This window comes from Trichoderma gamsii, assembly GCF_001481775.2.
Source record: "Trichoderma gamsii strain T6085 chromosome Unknown Scaffold_1.2, whole genome shotgun sequence".
NCBI lineage: Eukaryota > Fungi > Ascomycota > Sordariomycetes > Hypocreales > Hypocreaceae > Trichoderma > Trichoderma gamsii.
Window position 1 is genome coordinate 271,453 of NW_020171338.1, and position 17,819 is coordinate 289,271.

At 49.7% G+C, this 17,819-nt stretch overlaps 5 protein-coding genes across 5 annotated transcripts; 2 read left to right on the forward strand and 3 right to left on the reverse strand.

The window, feature by feature from the left end:
• Nucleotides 1-7,727: 7,727 nt before the first annotated feature.
• Nucleotides 7,728-8,900, forward strand: TGAM01_v200076 (NADH-cytochrome b5 reductase 2; the record flags this gene model as incomplete). The annotated part of the gene is made up of 3 exons (XM_018804651.1): nucleotides 7,728-7,772; nucleotides 7,881-8,262; nucleotides 8,332-8,900. 3 exons carry the CDS (start codon nucleotides 7,728-7,730, stop codon nucleotides 8,898-8,900), a joined length of 996 nt encoding a protein of 331 aa, XP_018662191.1.
• A 445-nt stretch (nucleotides 8,901-9,345) lies between these two features.
• TGAM01_v200077 (glutamate carboxypeptidase II) lies at nucleotides 9,346-12,260 on the reverse strand (the record flags this gene model as incomplete). Its single annotated transcript, XM_018804650.1, has 5 exons — nucleotides 9,346-9,458; nucleotides 9,554-10,932; nucleotides 10,988-11,532; nucleotides 11,628-12,036; nucleotides 12,250-12,260. The coding sequence occupies 5 exons, from the start codon at nucleotides 12,258-12,260 to the stop codon at nucleotides 9,346-9,348; spliced, it is 2,457 nt and encodes an 818-aa protein (XP_018662190.1).
• A 962-nt stretch (nucleotides 12,261-13,222) lies between these two features.
• On the forward strand, nucleotides 13,223-13,411 carry TGAM01_v200078 (hypothetical protein; the record flags this gene model as incomplete). Its single annotated transcript, XM_024548473.1, has 1 exon — nucleotides 13,223-13,411. The coding sequence occupies one exon, from the start codon at nucleotides 13,223-13,225 to the stop codon at nucleotides 13,409-13,411; it is 189 nt and encodes a 62-aa protein (XP_024406688.1).
• TGAM01_v200079 (aldehyde reductase) lies at nucleotides 13,247-14,269 on the reverse strand (the record flags this gene model as incomplete). Its single annotated transcript, XM_018804649.1, has 1 exon — nucleotides 13,247-14,269. One exon carries the CDS (start codon nucleotides 14,267-14,269, stop codon nucleotides 13,247-13,249), a length of 1,023 nt encoding a protein of 340 aa, XP_018662189.1.
• Nucleotides 14,270-15,301: 1,032 nt separating this feature from the next.
• On the reverse strand, nucleotides 15,302-16,962 carry TGAM01_v200080 (drug resistance protein; the record flags this gene model as incomplete). The annotated part of the gene is made up of 3 exons (XM_018804648.1): nucleotides 15,302-15,859; nucleotides 15,913-16,838; nucleotides 16,902-16,962. The coding sequence occupies 3 exons, from the start codon at nucleotides 16,960-16,962 to the stop codon at nucleotides 15,302-15,304; spliced, it is 1,545 nt and encodes a 514-aa protein (XP_018662188.1).
• Nucleotides 16,963-17,819: the final 857 nt, after the last annotated feature.

Genomic DNA, 17,819 nt, shown 5'->3' on the forward strand with positions numbered 1-17,819 from the left:
TCCTCTTGCTGAAGCTCCCGAAGCCCCCGCTCCAGGTTTGCTTGACGGGGGCCAATCCTGGTTCCAAGTCCTCCCTTTTAGCGGCAGCCGACGTCAACGCCACAGCCCACAAGAATCATTGTTGTTGGTTCTGCAACTGCGCGCTCCTCCAATCCAGATGCAGAGATTCTTCATCGCTAGGGCCAGCTACCAGGCACGTAGTTGAGCCGTGATACCCAGACGCCTCTTGCTGTCAACTAGCAATGAGCTACACACGATAGGTCTGGGGCAGAAAAGAAGGGCTTTTTGGCGCAGCAGGTTTTTATCCACCAACGAAGCGGCCTTTTCCACTGCCACAATGCATTTTGTTTCATGGTCTCTGAAAAGTAGGTATTTAGGCCTCTTTTTCTGTTTTGGACGGCGTGACGTGGGAGCCGCACTGCTCAAGATGGGAATATTGCAAAGCCTAATAAGTGATCCAATAAGCCCGTTCCAGCAAATGATGTAACCCTGCTCTTCCGTATTGGGACATGATAGTGCTGCCCAGGCAATATGCGGCCCCCGACAGCATCGGCCTCGTAGATGCACTGGTTGCTGAAAAGCCAACTTTGGCCCCACGAGTCAAGGTCAAGGCCAATGTCCAGACTGACGGTTCAGGCATTCATTCAGGCTGACAGAAGTCGAACTTTCTTACTTCTGCCCAGTAATAGAAGGCTGTGGCCAGAGAGCAGCTCACGGACTGCAAACAGGACTGGCTGCATGACGATAGGTTTCAGGCCTTGTCAAGGCAAAATGCATTGATCAATGCAAGTCCATACGTATACGTTCGTGTACATGAGTCTCCAATTAAAAACTCAATCCAGCAACAAATTGCGCCTTGATGAGATTTTTTTTTTTTCCCTCCTCGGCGTGTGTACATATGGAGACCCCAGTTGCTGAGCTATTACATACTAGAAGCGAGTGGCGCTTCTCTTTTCATCCTAATGAAGGAAAATGATATCGATTAGTAAAATCTAGAATCATTTCGCTGTTGGACGCTGCCGACATGGCATCAAGCCGAGCTTGCTGCCCTTGTTCTCCGTGGTACCCCAGGCATATCGACATGTACACTTGTAAGTAGCGGAATAGTACCGCCAAGTACATGTAGCTACTACCAAGTGGTATCCACGAGAGCTTCAACAGCCCATCCTTCAAGCAGATTAAGACGCTGAATCGCTGCGGATCATGTGCGACATCCCTTCTCTGGATCCACAGGGCGTCTAACGCTTGTGATACCCCCGTCGACTTTTTAGAGGCGCAACGGACAACGCCGCCTTGCCCGGCTGGGCAACCGGCAGGACCAACAACAGCACGCACTTCCAATTGGGATGCGGGAAACGCATCAGAGGCTGCTCACCTGTTCGCCGGCTGTTTCTGCCAGCCAGCCAGCATTGTAGAAGGGCCTGGCTAGGCTCTTTGCTCCCTCCGACAGGGGGACCCGTGTTGAAGCTACCAAAATGTACCACTCCGGGTCGGTCCCACAGGAGGAGCCCAAGCCCAAACCCCCTTCACAGCAAACCTGGGCCTCTTTGGACGTTGGAGCTGGTGACACTGGCAACTTCGGTGAACGCGCCAAGTCGTAACCAGAAAGTGGCTGTTGATGATGGCTCCTGGTGTGACCCGCGCGTCCCGTTTTCCCTGTTGCGTTGGCGGCTTCTTCCCCGACGCCGGGCAGCAATATCACGCATCTGGCAGTGACGATTTTCCAATCAATGTTGCAGCCTGTGGAGGATCCAGCTGCTCTCCTTTGTCTGTTCGTTGAAGTCATAGCCTATGTACCCGCGATCCTCTCCACTTAGGTACTTCTCCATGGACCTCCAGTCTGCATGTCACTTCGCAAGGCACTAATTCACTAACTCATCTCCTTCGGCTGAAAAGAGTTCGTGTCTTGCTCCTCGTCTCGGCACTCGCTCCTAGGCTATCCGCCATCTAATCCCCCGGCTCCTAGACTTGGCTTTTGTTCCGTGTTACAACGATCCGGCTACATGCATCCAAGGCGTATTTTCCCGTCTCTCTCTCTCTCTTCCTCTATCCTATCCCCATCTTCTCTAGCACACAAAGGGGTCTCAATAGTACCTACACAGCATGTTTGCGGCTCCACTGGTCGCGATCTTGCCAGGGCTTTTTAGCGTGTGGGCATGCATGTAAGTCGAATAGCTCTTCCGCTGCATCTTCAACGTAACGCGGCCAACGCCGCTCTGCAAGTAAGGGGGGAGGGCGTGTGATGTCGAACAATGAAGAAGGGGGTGAGAGCTACGGAGCAAAAGAGCGAACGTATACAAAAATTTTGCTCAATACTGGCACCATCTCCAGCAATGTCAGAGCCTAGACTTGGCTACGTGTGTGGCTGGTGACATTTCCATCCCAAATCTCCAGCAAAAAGCTGTATCAAAAGCTGTAAGCTTATCCATTGTAAACAGCTTACAGTGGTTCAGCCCAAAGCCCTAGCATAGCTCATATCCCATCATGGCACCGATTGCGGCTGCTGCATAGTAATAGCTCCTGACGCCTCGCAATGGTGCCCTCGAATTGCAGGCCCGGTGGGGGCTAGGCCTTGAGGTGAATCTTAGATGGAATCGCCTCCACTTTCTTCCCCTTCCTCAAGTGTTTGTTCAAGTTCTCTTGCATCTCTCCACCCACAGCCAAACCAATCTCTACCATCCCAACAGACCCCCCACCACACACACACACGCACACACACTTTGATCAAGAGATGCGAAAGATCCTTCGACCAAATGCCTGCTGCTCTCTAGCTACATGGGTGTAGACACTGCATACAAGTCTCTATGCATGCATCCATACATGTACATGAGTACATACAGACACACATACATGGATGGACATGGACAGGGGGCCAGGCGTGGAAGTGTTGTTGGTTCTGACCTTCTTTTGAGGCCTTGCCGACCGGGTACGCCCACAACTGGGGGGCCGCGCAGACATCCTTTGGCATGGCCTTGTGCGCAAACTGCCGATGCTGCGATGCCTATTCATTCCTCCAGGTCGGCCCAAGGCCCAGAGGTCAAAGCTATTTCATCTCGCCACACTGCCTCCTGCCCCCGTCTCGCGGAATAGGAAAAAATGCCCCTTGGCGAGAGAACAGGCCAGAAGGCAGACAGATTGAATCCTCGCGCCTGCCACAGAGCAGACACGACTGCGTCTAACACAGCTCGGCGGCACACCATCAACCAACGGCCGCGTATACGAGCACCCATTGGCGTCGACTAACAACATAATCTGTGTCGGCTCCCCGACCTGCTGTTCTTCCCGGGTTCGTCCTGATGTGCATCTAACGGCAGTGTACATGCGTCTGGCAAGTCCCGAAATAGAGGAAAGCAAACAACCAACAACGATACATTGCACATCAGTTGACGTCTTGGTGTGTGTAATCTGCCTCAAGGGTGCCTGAAGGGGGACTTTATGCTTGGGCGAGGACGAACACCAACTTGAGCAAACAATGCCAATTCACAGCCTCTACGCAGGACCCGAGGCTTTTATCTTTGATTCCACAGGTTATATAAACGACGAGCATACCTGCTTCGTTTCTCGATATCTCATCACAAGCTTCATCCAGCTTTAGCAGCCATCAGCAACATTCGACAAAAGCCTGCACATAGACCAGCTTTCTTTACTTGTCAACAGTTTCAGCTCTTCGAACGGATCGTCTCTCCAGAGTCCGAGGTGTTTATACCAAAGCCACAAAACGCTTGACTGCTTAACACCAAGGGTGTCAAAGAGCGCAACTTTGTATGCATGAGCCATCCTATAAAGCTTGACAGAGCACGAGATATACTAACACAACGCTTCCTCTCTAGCGAGCCAACTCCATCCTGCAGCTTCCTAGCTCTATCCTCTCTCCGATACCGTCAACATGTGCGTCTGGGTCATTCGACAGCACTACACCTACTGTGGCTGCGTAGTCACAGAGAGTGAACGCAAACCCACTTGCGGCTGCTCCAATGTCGTGGACCAGGGAACCCAAACATGGGAGGGATACTGCAGGCGCGCTGTGTGCCCCAACCCAGGCCGTTGAGGTTTTCTCTAACAGAACTGAGAAGAGTCTCACACCGAGCGTAGGCCTCAAGGCCTGCTGTACACAATACTCTTTCTTTTCTTTTTCTTTTCTTTGTCTTTTCTTTTCTTCTTCTCTTTTTCTTCTTCCTTCTCTTCTCCTCTTCTTCACTTTCCTTAATCTCCTGTTACATTATAGACAGAGTCCTGAGAGTCCTAGTCATTAGCCTTTGGATCTACCCATCGATGTTGAATTGATCTCTCGCAAGAGGGTTGTTCACGCTATTTCTTGTGGTTTTTATCCTTTTCTTTTCAGCCATCATCATGTCACTTTTCTTAGTTTTCTTTTCTTTATCATTCCTTTTTATGACCCTGTTCTTGTTTCTTTTTTCTCTTTTTATTTTTTCATTTTCATTTTCTATCTATCTCTTCTGTTTTTCTACTACTCTTTTCATATGATCTCGATCATGGGGAGGAAGCAAGCAAGCGACTCTTGAGTTAGATGTATGATAGCGCATGTACATAGTCATTGGAGTATAGAGCGATGATTGATGTGGTGGAACTGCGAGGAGGCTCTGCTATTTCCAATAGCCTCGACTCTTCTACATGTATACTACATAGCTATAGCATCATACCAATTCTAACAGCGGTGTCTATTTTACTCTTTCTGCCCCCCGTCCCTCCTAACTCGTTCTTTTGTCGTCATCTGTTGTCTGCAGTCTGTCTGCCTCGTGAGATGTAGTCGATTTTTGGTCGCGATTGGTCGACTAACACAGCCAGGCCGCATATGCGGCCGCAGACCCCATCCGGCCCCAATTTCACAGCCACCAATACCTGGGACTGGATTTCACATAACTAAAATCCTTCTGCCCTATGCCTACTGTTTCGACATATCGGTCGCGTGGTCTCATAGGTCGGCCGCCACAGGCCTGTTGGTATATCCTGGGCCCTCGCGGAGATTGCGGCTGCAGGCGTTCCTGAAAAAATAACCAATGATTCGGCTGCTTTGCTCCCTGAGGCCGTCGTTTCGAGTAGGTCATAATATGACGACCAAAGATCAACGCAATGTCAGCAAACAACCGTTTTGTCTAAGCCATAGGAGAAAAAGTCCCCCCCTGGTGGCTATGACTGTTGGTTTATGGTGTCGCAGGTGCAACGAATATGTACCTAGGAAACATCGTTTTACCTTGCATTCAGAAGGAATAAGAAGTTTCAGGGTTATTTTCAATTGATCTGATTGATGTAATGAAGGTTATGCGCATTACATACGGGCAGTGCTGGAAATGACATAACATGAAGCTTCACAGGAATATTCGGCCCACTCGTCGCAGCCTTACTAGCACCCATGTAAGCATTCACGCATCTCCAATAAGTCATGTGATCTTAGCAAGGCATACTAGATAGTATGAGTAATGTTTGAAGAAGGAGAGACAAAGGTACATGGTCCTCGTCTTGAAATGTCTAAAATATGCCAATAGGCTTATTGGTAGTCTGTGCAGCATCAATACCAACTTATCGCCACTTTTGCTTCTACCATGTCCCTTCCATGCTCGACTTGGCAGTATTAGCTGATCAGATGGTATGCCTATTTGAGTACTTAGACGTCTAGCCTTTAACCGGTAGGTAACGAATACGCTGCGGTCAAATCTTATCCTCTTCGATTAGCCGGCAATTTTTATATTGGAGACTGTGTTGGAATTAAGCAGAAATCTTTTGCACCTTTTCTTCTCAACCTGCAGGTAACACATCATATGATCGGATAATATCGTAGGAATTGAAGTATGTTGCTACTGTAGTTAACCTTCGACCCGGCTGCCGCGATTCCGTCCCGTGTTCTCTCCATTACAAACCTAAACTCTGCCACACGGTCCTTTTCCGCTGTGCACATCGTCCAGTAGCTCTATTCTAGCTTCAGTCTCATATCACAAAGTCATGTTTCTATCGCTTTGCCGCTCATTTTTAGACAAAGCTTAAGCCTGCGGGTCACGGCGGACGGGCGGGAGGGACGTTGCAGGGACACGGGAGGCTAGCTGACATGGGGGAGTGTAAACGGTTAAAAAGCACGGGCCAGATGCGGAAAGATACGAGGCGGGATACGGACGGGAGGAAATTATTGAAAGTTCTGTAATTGTCGAGTTGATTTTGTAATTAGCGAAGGGGGGGTTGTTCTAAAGAGTGAGATACAAGATAGAGCTTGTGTGAAACAGGGACATTTCATTGCGCTAAAGAAAAGTATAAATGCTTAAATATGTACCTTAAAACAATGTCAAGTACTCTCTATCCGGTTGTGCGGCATTCTTCAATCCTAACTACCTACCTAGTAATACGAGAGCGCAGCTGCGCGTATATAGAACGGTATCACGAACTGATACCTTCTTGCTATCGGTATTCATGGGAACATCTTCAAGAGCCCGTAAAGAGACAATTCAGGGATACTGGATCGAGATGCCGAAACTGGTAAAAGGATTGAGTTATCTTCCCCAACAGCGGTTCTGGTAGTAAGGAGCAGGAATATACTTCGATGTCTATACTTGCATAGGTACTTTCATAGTAGAATCGAAGAATGCTCTTACACTTCGTAGTCTATCATTTCATCTCTAAACCAAGGCAATAACTACTAATCTCCATATAGCTTTTCTGGCTGTGGCGGTAAATTACTCCGCAGCTACTGGGATGATGATGGTTTGTTCTTTTGCTGCGATTGAGACTTGATCAAAAAGACGCACCGCAGATGTATGTAATGGTTTTAGTAGCAGCCTCCCAAGGAATGATAAACCGAATTTTTTAACTCAGCCATTGCAATGAACTTCGAAAATCTGTAAATATTGACCTGATTACACGTGATTCTTCTTCAGCCCAGTGAAGGCAAGCTCTGCGGGACCTTTTTCAAACTTAAGCATCCCTTACTCCCCGCTACAACACATTCCTGAAAATATTCACATAGACAGCATTTGTTTTAACTACTGGTCAAGAGAAGCATGCGCCAGCTTTCTAATACTCTATTGTTGTCGCACATATGATACTCTTATTGATGGGTACATATTATCGCTCATATACCCCTCCATCACTCTCACTGCAAAAGTTGCGCATTAGTAGAGCATATTGGCCTTTTATAAACACGTGCTGGAAAAATCAACGCAACGTCACAATGAAATTAAACTGATTACTGATTCAGTTGCCGCTTATCTCTGATTTAATAAAGATCTTTGTAAACGACTCTTTGAACGAGCATTTGCAAGCCTCTACATCCGTACTCCTGGCTTGTATACAAGTAAACAGAATCGTATCAGAATTACCCCGCAGTCATCACCAGAGAGTTGAGACAGTCCTGCAGTGAAGAGAGACAGGGGTTTTTCGAATTGCGAAATGGCTGATAGATATTACGGAGCACATTACGACAATTCGGAGCATAATTACCAATCTAGCGCTGGGTTAAACCCGAGTGGAACAATCCTCTAGATGCCAAACCAAGAAAACGATCTGGACAAGGTAGGAAGAGTGGATAGCGACAATCGGCCAATCACGTGGCGGATGCCGTCATTCATCGACAAAAGCTCGGGAAACCACTAAGCACCGAGCGCGCTGACAGAGACTGTGTACAGGCTCTCTTTATCTCCAGAGTTCCTAAACTCCTCTTTCTGGGACCAATTGCAATCTACGATACCCTCAATTGCGGCGAGGAACCCCCCCAAAAGACAAAAATGTTTGCCAGATCAGCCTTCCGTGCGGCCCAGCCGCTCAAGATGGTATGTCAAAGTTCAATGCTAAAAACAGCCAAATTAGGCTTCCAGCCAAGCGAAATGCAAAAATGACGCCGCGGACGAGCTAATTCTGATTCACTTCCTCCCTTACAGCATGCGCGCCGCTATGCCACCGAATCCGGCGCCGCGGGCAGCTCCAACACCCTCCTCTACGGTGCTGGCGCAGTCGGCGTCCTCGGTGCTGGATACTACTTCCTCAGCGGCTCTTCCTCAGCCAGCAAGGCCGAGGACAAGGTCAAGGAGGCCATTGGCATCGCTCCCAAGGCGGCTCTCACTGGCGGCGAACAGGGCTGGGTGTCCCTGAAGCTGTCCGAGACGGAGGATGTGAACCACAACACCAAGAGACTCCGATTCGAGCTCCCCGAGAAGGACCAGGTCTCTGGCGTGAACGTTGCCAGCGCTATCCTCACCAAGTTCAAGGGCCCCAACGATGCGAAGGCGACTCTCCGACCTTATACTCCCGTCAGTGACGAAGGTGAGTTATAGTATTGGCATATATACATACGTACGACAGGAATTGCTGACAGTAATGCCGCTTTTTAAGACGAGAGGGGCTTCCTCGACCTTCTGGTGAAGAAATATCCCAACGGCCCCATGAGCACCCACATCCACGATCTCAAGGTCGGCGATTCCCTCGACATCAAGGGCCCTCTGCCCAAGTACCCCTGGACCGCGAACAAGCACGACCACATCGCCCTCATCGCCGGCGGCACCGGCATCACCCCGATGTACCAGCTCGTCCGCGCAATCTTCAAGAACCCCAACGACAAGACCAAGGTCACCCTCATCTTCGGAAACGTCACCAAGGAGGACATCCTGCTCAAGAGCAAGTTTGACGAGCTCGAGAACACATACCCCCAGCGCTTCCGCGCATTCTACGTCCTGGACAAGCCCCCCAAGGACTGGGTCGGCGGCGGCGGCTTCATCTCCAAGGAGCTGCTGAAGCAGGTCCTCCCCGAGCCCAAGAGCGACAACATCAAGCTCTTTGTTTGCGGTCCTCCTGGCTTGATGAAGGCCGTTTCTGGCCCCAAGGTTAGCCCCAAGGAGCAGGGCGATGTTACTGGACTTTTGAAGGAGCTTGGTTACACCAATGAGCAGGTTTACAAGTTCTAAACGATATGTATATGGATCTGGCGAAGATAGAGCCTAGAGAAAGACTTTGTATGATAAAACTGAAAGAAGGCATAGACTTGCTTGCCATTGGTAGAAAATAGAGTCTCGGAAGCTAAGAAACTGGCGCATGTAAATGGTACATTTGATGGGTAGATGAAGCCATGGTAAAAGCCCCTTGTGAACTGTTCTTTCTAAGCAAAGCATAAGCCCTCTTTTTATCTGCTGCAGCATGTTTTATACATTCACGATCAGTGCTATATAGTCGTAGAATAGGTAGTGACATTTCGGTAAAAGACCATCGACATAACTAGCCTATTGTCTGAGCCCGTGTTGTAGACGATAATACTTCAATTTGCTGTCTATTCTTTCCAGGCAAAGGCCGCACAGAGATTTAAAAACAGATGAATCTTACAAAGACAAGATGCAGGTAGATGAGAGCCGAGATCTACGCAATGCTCTTGGTAGCCTTCTCAACGGCGTGGTTGATAATCTCTGCCCATTTCAAACCATTGCTATAGTTTTTGGCATCAATGCTTTCAACAAGGCCAGGATACACGGCTGCAGTTATTTTGTTAGCATGTTCCGTTTACATAAAGCGCCGAGTCAAATTCTAAATATAAAGAAAAAGGAAGATATCAAAGGGAACAACTTACCACCCGCATATCCAGTCCACAGACCAGGAGCAAACACAACATGCTTGAACCAGCTGCGGTTATCAAGACCGCCCTCAAAGAGGAAGTGTCTCTCAATAAACTTGTACTGCTTGTTCACTGTGGCAATTGTATATCCTAGCTTGGCCTTTTCGAAGAGGTTCCACCACGGAATGCCATCTTCGAGCCTGTCTCTTGCCCAGGCAGCCTTATCATCAAGCTTGACGGCCTTGTCTCTGAACTCAGAGATTGAGTGTCTGATCTTCTTGAGGCTTTCTTCAAAGGCATCTTGGCTTCCGACCACTTCTTCCGATGTGGCGCTGCCTCTAATTGCAAAGATTTCAGCTTCCGTGGCAAGCTCGATATCCACGGACTGAAGCTTCGCCTCAACCTTGTCAAGGTAGCCATCAAGCGCATCTGCATACTCGGTGGCTCCGAATGGAATGATGATTGCATCAGTAAGTTCTCCGATGAGTATACCAAGAACTTGCGCCATAGTCCTGTGATAGACAAAGCCTGGGTCGGCATATTCGCTCATCCAATGGAAGCTGTCGTAGTTGCTGTGATAATGATAGACAGGACCACTGCCGTTACCACCAAATCCAATGTCGACACTGGGGATACCGGCGTAGTCCTGGAAGGCAGTGAAATCGCTGCCACTACCCATTGTGCTGATTTTTCCATCCCAAACATCTCCCACAGACTGGCCTGGGACAGATTGATCGGGCGATGGAACAAGATGCGTGGCGTCTCGAAGAACTTGGTTCAACAATGGCGCTGCAGATGCCGAAAAGTCCGGTCCAGAGGCACCACCATCGACATTGACATATGCCACGTTGGCGCCAGAGAGCCATGGAAGGTACTCTTCAACCCACTCTGTGCTTCCAATCAGGCCATACTCCTCTCCGTCCCAGCTAGCGAAGACGATGGTTCGAACAGGCTTCCAGCCTGCTTCCAAGGCCTTGCCGATACTGCGAATGGCTTCGTTCAAAACTGCCGAGCCACTGTTGGGATCGGATGCTCCGCCGACAATCCAAGCGTCTCTGTGGTTACCGATGACAACGACTTCGTTGGGGATTGTGCCATTGATGATACCGATAACATCCCACTGAGGAGTAGTGACATACTCTTGCTCGTTGAAAAGGTTGATGACAACGTCATCAGGCGAAGGACCAATATTGTACTTGACGCCCTTGTAGCCCAAGCCGAGGTTCTTTGTCCAATACTTGTTTAGGTCACTAGCTTGAGGGCCATGGCCATTGAGAGCCTTGAGAAGGGGGAGAGCATCAGCATACGAGATGGGAATAGAGGGAATCGATGGAGTGGTTTCGTCAGCTGGTGCGCGAGGAACACCGGGCTTTGAAGGATAACCAGGTGTCGTCCTGTCATTGAGGTTAATTGAGTCAAGTCAAGCGGAAGAATCCAACAACTACTTACGGGTCACCAGGACGCGAGCTCAAAAACTGGACACTTCCACGCTGCACACTGCTAGGGTTCCGCGCCGGTCCCTCGGGATAGGCCGCGTAGCCGTTTTCTTCGGTAATTTCACCATCATCGCCCGGGTCGCTATAAATCAGAACGCCGACAGCGCCAAGCTCCTGGGCGCGCTTAACTTTGAGGCCTCTGAAGATTCCACCGTATCTGGCGATGGCAATCTTTCCCTTGAAGTCGATACCGGCGGCAATTAGATCCGCGTAATCTTGGTATGTTCCGTAATTGACATAGACAAATGAGCCAGTGACGTTTCCGCTGGCAGAGTAGCCGTGGAAGGTTGGGATCTTGTCCTTGGCAGAAGTGGTGGGATCATCTTCAAGAACGTCCTCGGTGAGTGACGCCTTGAACGCGACATCCCAGGTTTTGGAGTCGCTCGACTTCTCTAGCAAAGAGACGCTGTGATCGGAGGGGTAGTTGATGTAGACATCATAGGCGACGATGCTGGACTTGATGCCCCATTCCTCCCATCTCTCTTTAGTCCACTCAGCCTAGAGATGCAGGCTTCAGTATTCGTTGTATTGTACATCGCCATCATTTGCGGAAAAGGATGAGGAATGAAAATCAATGAGTTCGGTTGACCTACCTGTGAGTAATTCTTACCAGCAAGGTGAGCTCCGGCGGTGTAGTAGCGGCTCCACTCTTCGGCTTTCTCTGAAGAGGGCGTGTCGAGCAAGATCTTTTGCAGCTCCTCGTGAGACAGGCGTTTGCCCTTGTGAGGGTGATGGCCGTGATGGCCGTGATGACCGTGGTGAGGCGGAGGAGGGCCGTGGTGAGGAGGCGGATGCGGGTGGTGATGGTCTCGCCAAGAGGGCCAGATGTACACGGCGTTGAGAAGAAACGTCGCAAAGCCGCAGAGGAGCACGCTGGCGCATGCAATGGTGCAGAAGCGGCGAACTGTGTTGTGAGGATATCGCCGGCGCGGCGCCCCAACGCGCACTGTCTGGATTAACGGCGTCGACTCGTTGGCCATTGTTTCAGGCTTGGTCGACGACCTTGTGAAGCATCAAAGTCAGTATGTGCTACTATAAAAGTCCAGCTCAGACTTCGTTTGATTTCATCGATTGCTTCGTGGTTCTCGCACCCGATGCGCGGGGCAGGTGTTGCGTAAGTCTTTGCCTTGATTCGCTACGCCACCCAAAATGGATTTGGGTGGGTGTGAAGCAGTGGCCAGGCAGAGACTCATCTAAGACAGAGACAGCACTTACACCTTGCCCATGGTGGGAATTGTTTCTACAATCTGGAGCTCAGCCCAGACGTCGTCTATAGAATAGTGAGAGAGAATGAAGAGAAAGGGAAAGAGAGGAAGTAGGTAAAAAAGAAGGGCGAGGGATTGTCGTTGTGCATTACTCCGACGCCGAATTGCGCGTCCATGATCCGCGCCCTGGCTCAATATTACAAAGCTGCGGCCAAGCTGCTACTAATGGGGATAATGCCTGGTACACACAGTCTACACGGCAAATAGTGATACCTACATCAACCATTGCAATATCCTCATAGGCCTATCAAAATCACTGCTGGGGCACTTTTGGCCTATCTTATCGCCATGTCGACGCAAAGGTTCCGGAGAGCACGCAACGACGTCACGCTATTGCGAGGCGCTATGAGCTCTTTGGCTCTCCTGCCTGATTTTGCCGCACGCAAGAGGACCAGAGGAGCCACCAGAGGAGCCAAATGTGGGGAGCTCTTCTTCCTCTCTGGGTAAAACGCAAGGGGAGCGAAGCGATCCAGCCGCCCCAGGAAACAATTCTTGCAGGGATCGTGATGCTAAGGCCTCTATAGCCACGCGGGGATAAGACGGGCAGCCGTCTGCCTGGCTAGGAGGACAGCAGCTACATTTGCCGTGTCCTGGAACAGCTGAAGATCGATTCAGCTCCCGCACCACGATGCTTGACTTTACCAGTTGCCCATCCAGCGTGCAGGGGTCAATTTTGCAATTCCCAAGATTCGTCGTACCATGGTATTCCTTACAAAACGCCTGCTGTATGTAAATGTCTCTTCTGCACATCAAGGAAATTCAATTTTCATTTGATTCTGATTTATACCCGTGACGTGGGCTGCATTCTCGCCGTTGACGCTATCTGTGGTTTGGTAGGCGTACATGTACTATCTTGGCTAATTTACCTTTACCACGAGTTCCACAGAATCATTTAGTCGTCTTCTTCGCTTCTTACCCCTTGAATGCACTCGTTCCCGCAGATGCAATTACTGGCGGCTTTCTTGTGTAGCCCTCTTCACGCTGTCGAGAAAGCTAGTCCAACCATTGCGTCCGAAGCGCTTCAACAGCTCCAATTCCCTTGCGTCGTCTACTATGCTGAGATCGTTCTGCTGATTGGGGTCATCTGCAGGCCAGGATCTGCTCGGGTCTAATTGACGGAAAACGCTGACCCAGGTGTTGAAGTTGAATGTGCTCGCGAAACCAAACAAGCGTTCATTCTTGACATCTTCTTGGGCCAAGCCAGCAATATGCAGGAGCGCTGCATCGTCTGCATCAATGAAATATGAGCCGCCGAAGCCTTGCAGAGGGGCGAAATGGCCAGGATCCCTCCAGAAATCCATCACCCACTTGCCTGTGCTGCCTGGCTGTTTGGGGTGAATGATGGGACCAACGACGAAGCAGGGCAAGACGGAGTTGATGACGCATCTGGGCTTCTCTTCGTGGGCGAATCTCCAGACCTCCTGCTCTGTTTGTGTCTTGAGTGCAGAATAGACATCCCAAATACGATCTGGCTCATATGGAGGCGAGCGCCAAGCACTTGCAACGCCAACCTCGTTAAACGCGGTCTTGTCGACCGTGAACTCCTTGCCCAAAGTTCGGTTCAACGCTGCTTGGTTGCTGCTTGTGAAGACAAATCGCCTGACGGACGATTCTTTGGCGGCAGTTTCCAGCAGATTCCTGACGCTGTTGACCATTGGGGTTTTGTTGGGGTCTGCTCCGAAGCTCATGTCTCCTGCGACATGGACAATGCCGTCAACGCCCTTCACAACCTCGTCCCAGGCTCCTACAGCAGCCACATCCGGGACGAGGGCCGTCTCAAATCTCGCAGACGGATAGTAGTGAGCCACGGCCTCTTTGATCCAGGCGGCCTTGTCTTCCGAGCGGACAGTACCGCGCACCTTGTATCCCAGCTTCACAAGATTAAGAGCAATATGCGAGCCGATGAAGCCATTGACTCCAGATACAAGTACCAAACCTCCAGGAGGGACAGTTGTAGCAGTGGATTCCATATTGTTTTTGGTTCTGTAGAAGTAAAAAGATGGTGTGTGAGGCTAGCAATGAAGAAGTTTGCGAAGACTATAGTATAGGTAAGTTATTTCGTCGATGCCCAAAGTACATGTACATACGAATTGTCAGAAGGCTGCAGTGTCAGCCAGACGCATTGATATACAATGGTATAGTAGTGTGCTCCAGTCCCCAAGTCCGGATGTTGTGATATCCCTATACGAGCTGTGAACTACAAGGCAGGCTCGCATTTATAATCGGTCATGATCGATTCTATTCATTAGTAATGCACCAAGAATCAACGTGTTCGATTCCATACTGAAGCCGGATGTGTAGAGTGTCGGGATCCGCTTGCACGTCCATCCATCTCCGAACGTCCACCACGCTCCGACATGAAGGCAACAACACGTGGCCTGCAATCCTTTAGCGCTCATAACATATAGTGGAAAGGCACTTTTCACATATTGTGCCTATGAACATCATCTTGGTCAACAAGACCACCTGAATATCTCAGTGTTGCGAGGAAGAGGAGCAAACGCTGGCTTTCGGCCACGGTTATGCTGCTATACGCTTTGCCGCAACGGCTCGAGCAGAACTTGATTGTCTCCCAGGGAACAGTATATAGCGCATTGTAGAAATACAAGTTAGACACATAGTTAAAGAAAGACAGAGGATGGTCACTTCCTGTATGTTTTCATTCAGCACATATTATTTTTGAATATTTTCTTGTTTGTTTTCTCTCTTGAGCCCACATGAGATTTTTCCTCCCTGCTATGATGATTTATGCGTCAAGTGCTTAGTAACTTGTGCAGAGTGAGCTTAATGTTCGGAGGGTCTCATAGGATTCGTTCCATGTCTAAAGCGAGAAGCTATCTATAATGTGTCCTAATGTATGGAGCGCTGGACTAAACCTCCACAATTTCCCGCTGAGTGTACTATGGTAGCCAATGTAAACTCCGCTTCGGCTACTTTTTCGCCGTTAAAACGTCTATCAAGTGCGTACATTATTCAAAGACTAGGTGAAAAGAATCGCGACTCTACTCCTTGGCGACTTTGTCTTTGAGGCGAGTCTTCAGCTCATAGATAAGACTAAGGACCACGCCGAGGCCTGCTAAGCCAACTGAGAACCATAGTGCACCACGGTAGCCTTTGAGCTTATCTTCTGGCGTCAGTCCGCCATGGTTGATGTTGTTTTCAATAGTGCCAGCAAAGCCCAGCCCAAGTGAGATGCTGTAGTTGACCACCGTCATGACAACACTTGCGCCCATACCCTGGTACTGTTGTGGAACAGAGCCTGAAAAGATCATTGCAGCCGCAGGAAAAGAGGTATCCATTCCAACGGTGATGATGAGGACGCTGAAAAAGTAATACGTCCAGTAATTCGAATGCGGGGGCCGAGTAGCTGCGAGAATTGATCCCACGAGATATGCAATTTGTCCCGTAACCATGATCCACGAAGGGGGGATCTTGCCGACTAACTTACCGACAGCAAGGGCCGAGATCAAGCCAGAGGGAATGACAGGAATAAACCATGCTGCCATTTGAATAGGGGTGTTTCCACCGATGTTGAGTGCGACGAGACCGATATAAAAGACCTAATTGGAGAATTAGCTGAGAGTCTTTGACAAGATTGGACAGTGTACCATACCCAGATACCAAAGCAGGCCCATCCTGTTGCTGTACATGCAAACACAAACGCAATATCTGAATTGAATGCAGACAGGGGTAAGATTGGAGCCTTTGCCCAGTAAATTTCGATGCAAAAAAACGCTGCTGCAAAGACAACGCCAAGAATCAAGCAAACATAGACATATGCTTCGTGCCAAGTCACGACCACAGCCTGGTTCCATGCAAAGTTGAACAAGACCAAAGCGGTGACACCGGTGAACATTCCAAGAACATCCAAATCTTGGAGGATCTCACGTAGTGACCGTCCTTGTTTTCTTGGCTGAACTGCTTGAGGAGGAATCACCCATGCAGCAAAGACTGCCACACACGCAAGCGCAATTGCCTGGCTCCAGTAGATCCACGGCCACCAAGCCAAAGCAAAAAGTCCTCCGAACAAGAAACCCGCAATGGCGCCGAACGGTGCCGAGCCGCCGAACCAAGCGAATGACATGTTTAGGCGCGGTCCGGGGGAATACGACTTGCCCAAGATGCCGAGGCCGTTGGGCAAGGTCATGGCCGGGCCCATGCCTTGGAATATACGGGCGAAAACGAAGAGAACGTGCGACGAGTAGACTGCCAGCCCGGCCACCATGGACCAGAGGGAATACCAGGCCATGCCGATGACGAACAGTTTCTTGTTGCCAAATTCATCTCCCAGACGTCCGCCGATGAGAATGAATGTGCCAATCGTCAAGCTGTAGCCGGCAATCAGCCAGGAAAGCTGGCCCTGGGAAGTAATCCCAAAAGATTCTCCAATTACTCCGACCGTGGTCAGGGTGTTTCCTAAGCCGACCTGGTTCGTGAACATGGCCGTACAGATAGTTCCAACGAAGAGAATCTGTCGCGGCGTTGAAAGATTGTCTGCCGGATATACATTTTCCTGTGACGGCTCTTTTGCCTCAATGTCTAATGTCTGTCAGCCAAAAATTCATGTTTCGAGATGAAATTCATCTTCAGGAGCGTTCTCACCGTTGCTCGAAGGGACTTGGGAGGGATGGTCAATATTAGAAGTTTCTGGCGAGGATATCATGGTGGGCAGGTTTGGTGCAAGATGCGGTTGTTGGAGTTGGAATATACGAAAGACCAAGCCTTTTAAATGAGTTCAAGTACCTACCTCTTCCATTCTTCACGCATTACTGAGAGAGATTCAATTCGAGGTTATAAGCCTCTGGAGTTTATAGGCCACGACCAAACAACTCCTCGTCTCTCCAGATCCCTCCGAGGCGCCAGTCCAGTGTCCTCCGTTCCGGCTCGTGGGGCGATCCCGGGAGTGGGTCTACAGCTTTCGGGGCAAAGGGCGGGACAATCAAAGCCATCTTTATATAGGCTCACAGGCGTAGAGGCTCTTTGGCGACGTCTGGCCTTGTCCCGTTGGGACGTGCGTGCAGCAGTACATCTTACCGTTTGTTCGGGAAACAAATACTAGTAGTGATGAGCAGCGACGGTAGCAGCCGCTCCCGAGAGTCACAGTATCGCTGTAATTGTCCAAACCAACCCAAATCAATTTGTGTGGATCCAATATCAAGGGCTCGACAACGTTCATGTTCCGTAGCATGCAGCTGGACAGCAGGTAGCCATGCACACATGTACATATACCTAATAGCTAAATGTAATCGACGATGGCACTTTTACAGTAGACGTGCTAAGCAGATGGTACATGTAATCTACAACGAGTCCCTGGTTTTGTAAAAGGGACCACTTAGCGCCGGAGTTGTTGTGCCTGGATCTCGGAGCAAGATGGTCGTCACGTGTAGGCAGCATATACCTAATCATGCAATTTGTCATCACGTTTAAACAAGAAGCGTGTAAACCATCCGGTATTGGCCATGCATCATCTCGGTAAGGAGCGTATTGCTTTGTCCGCAGGCACGTCAGAGGAGCAAGACG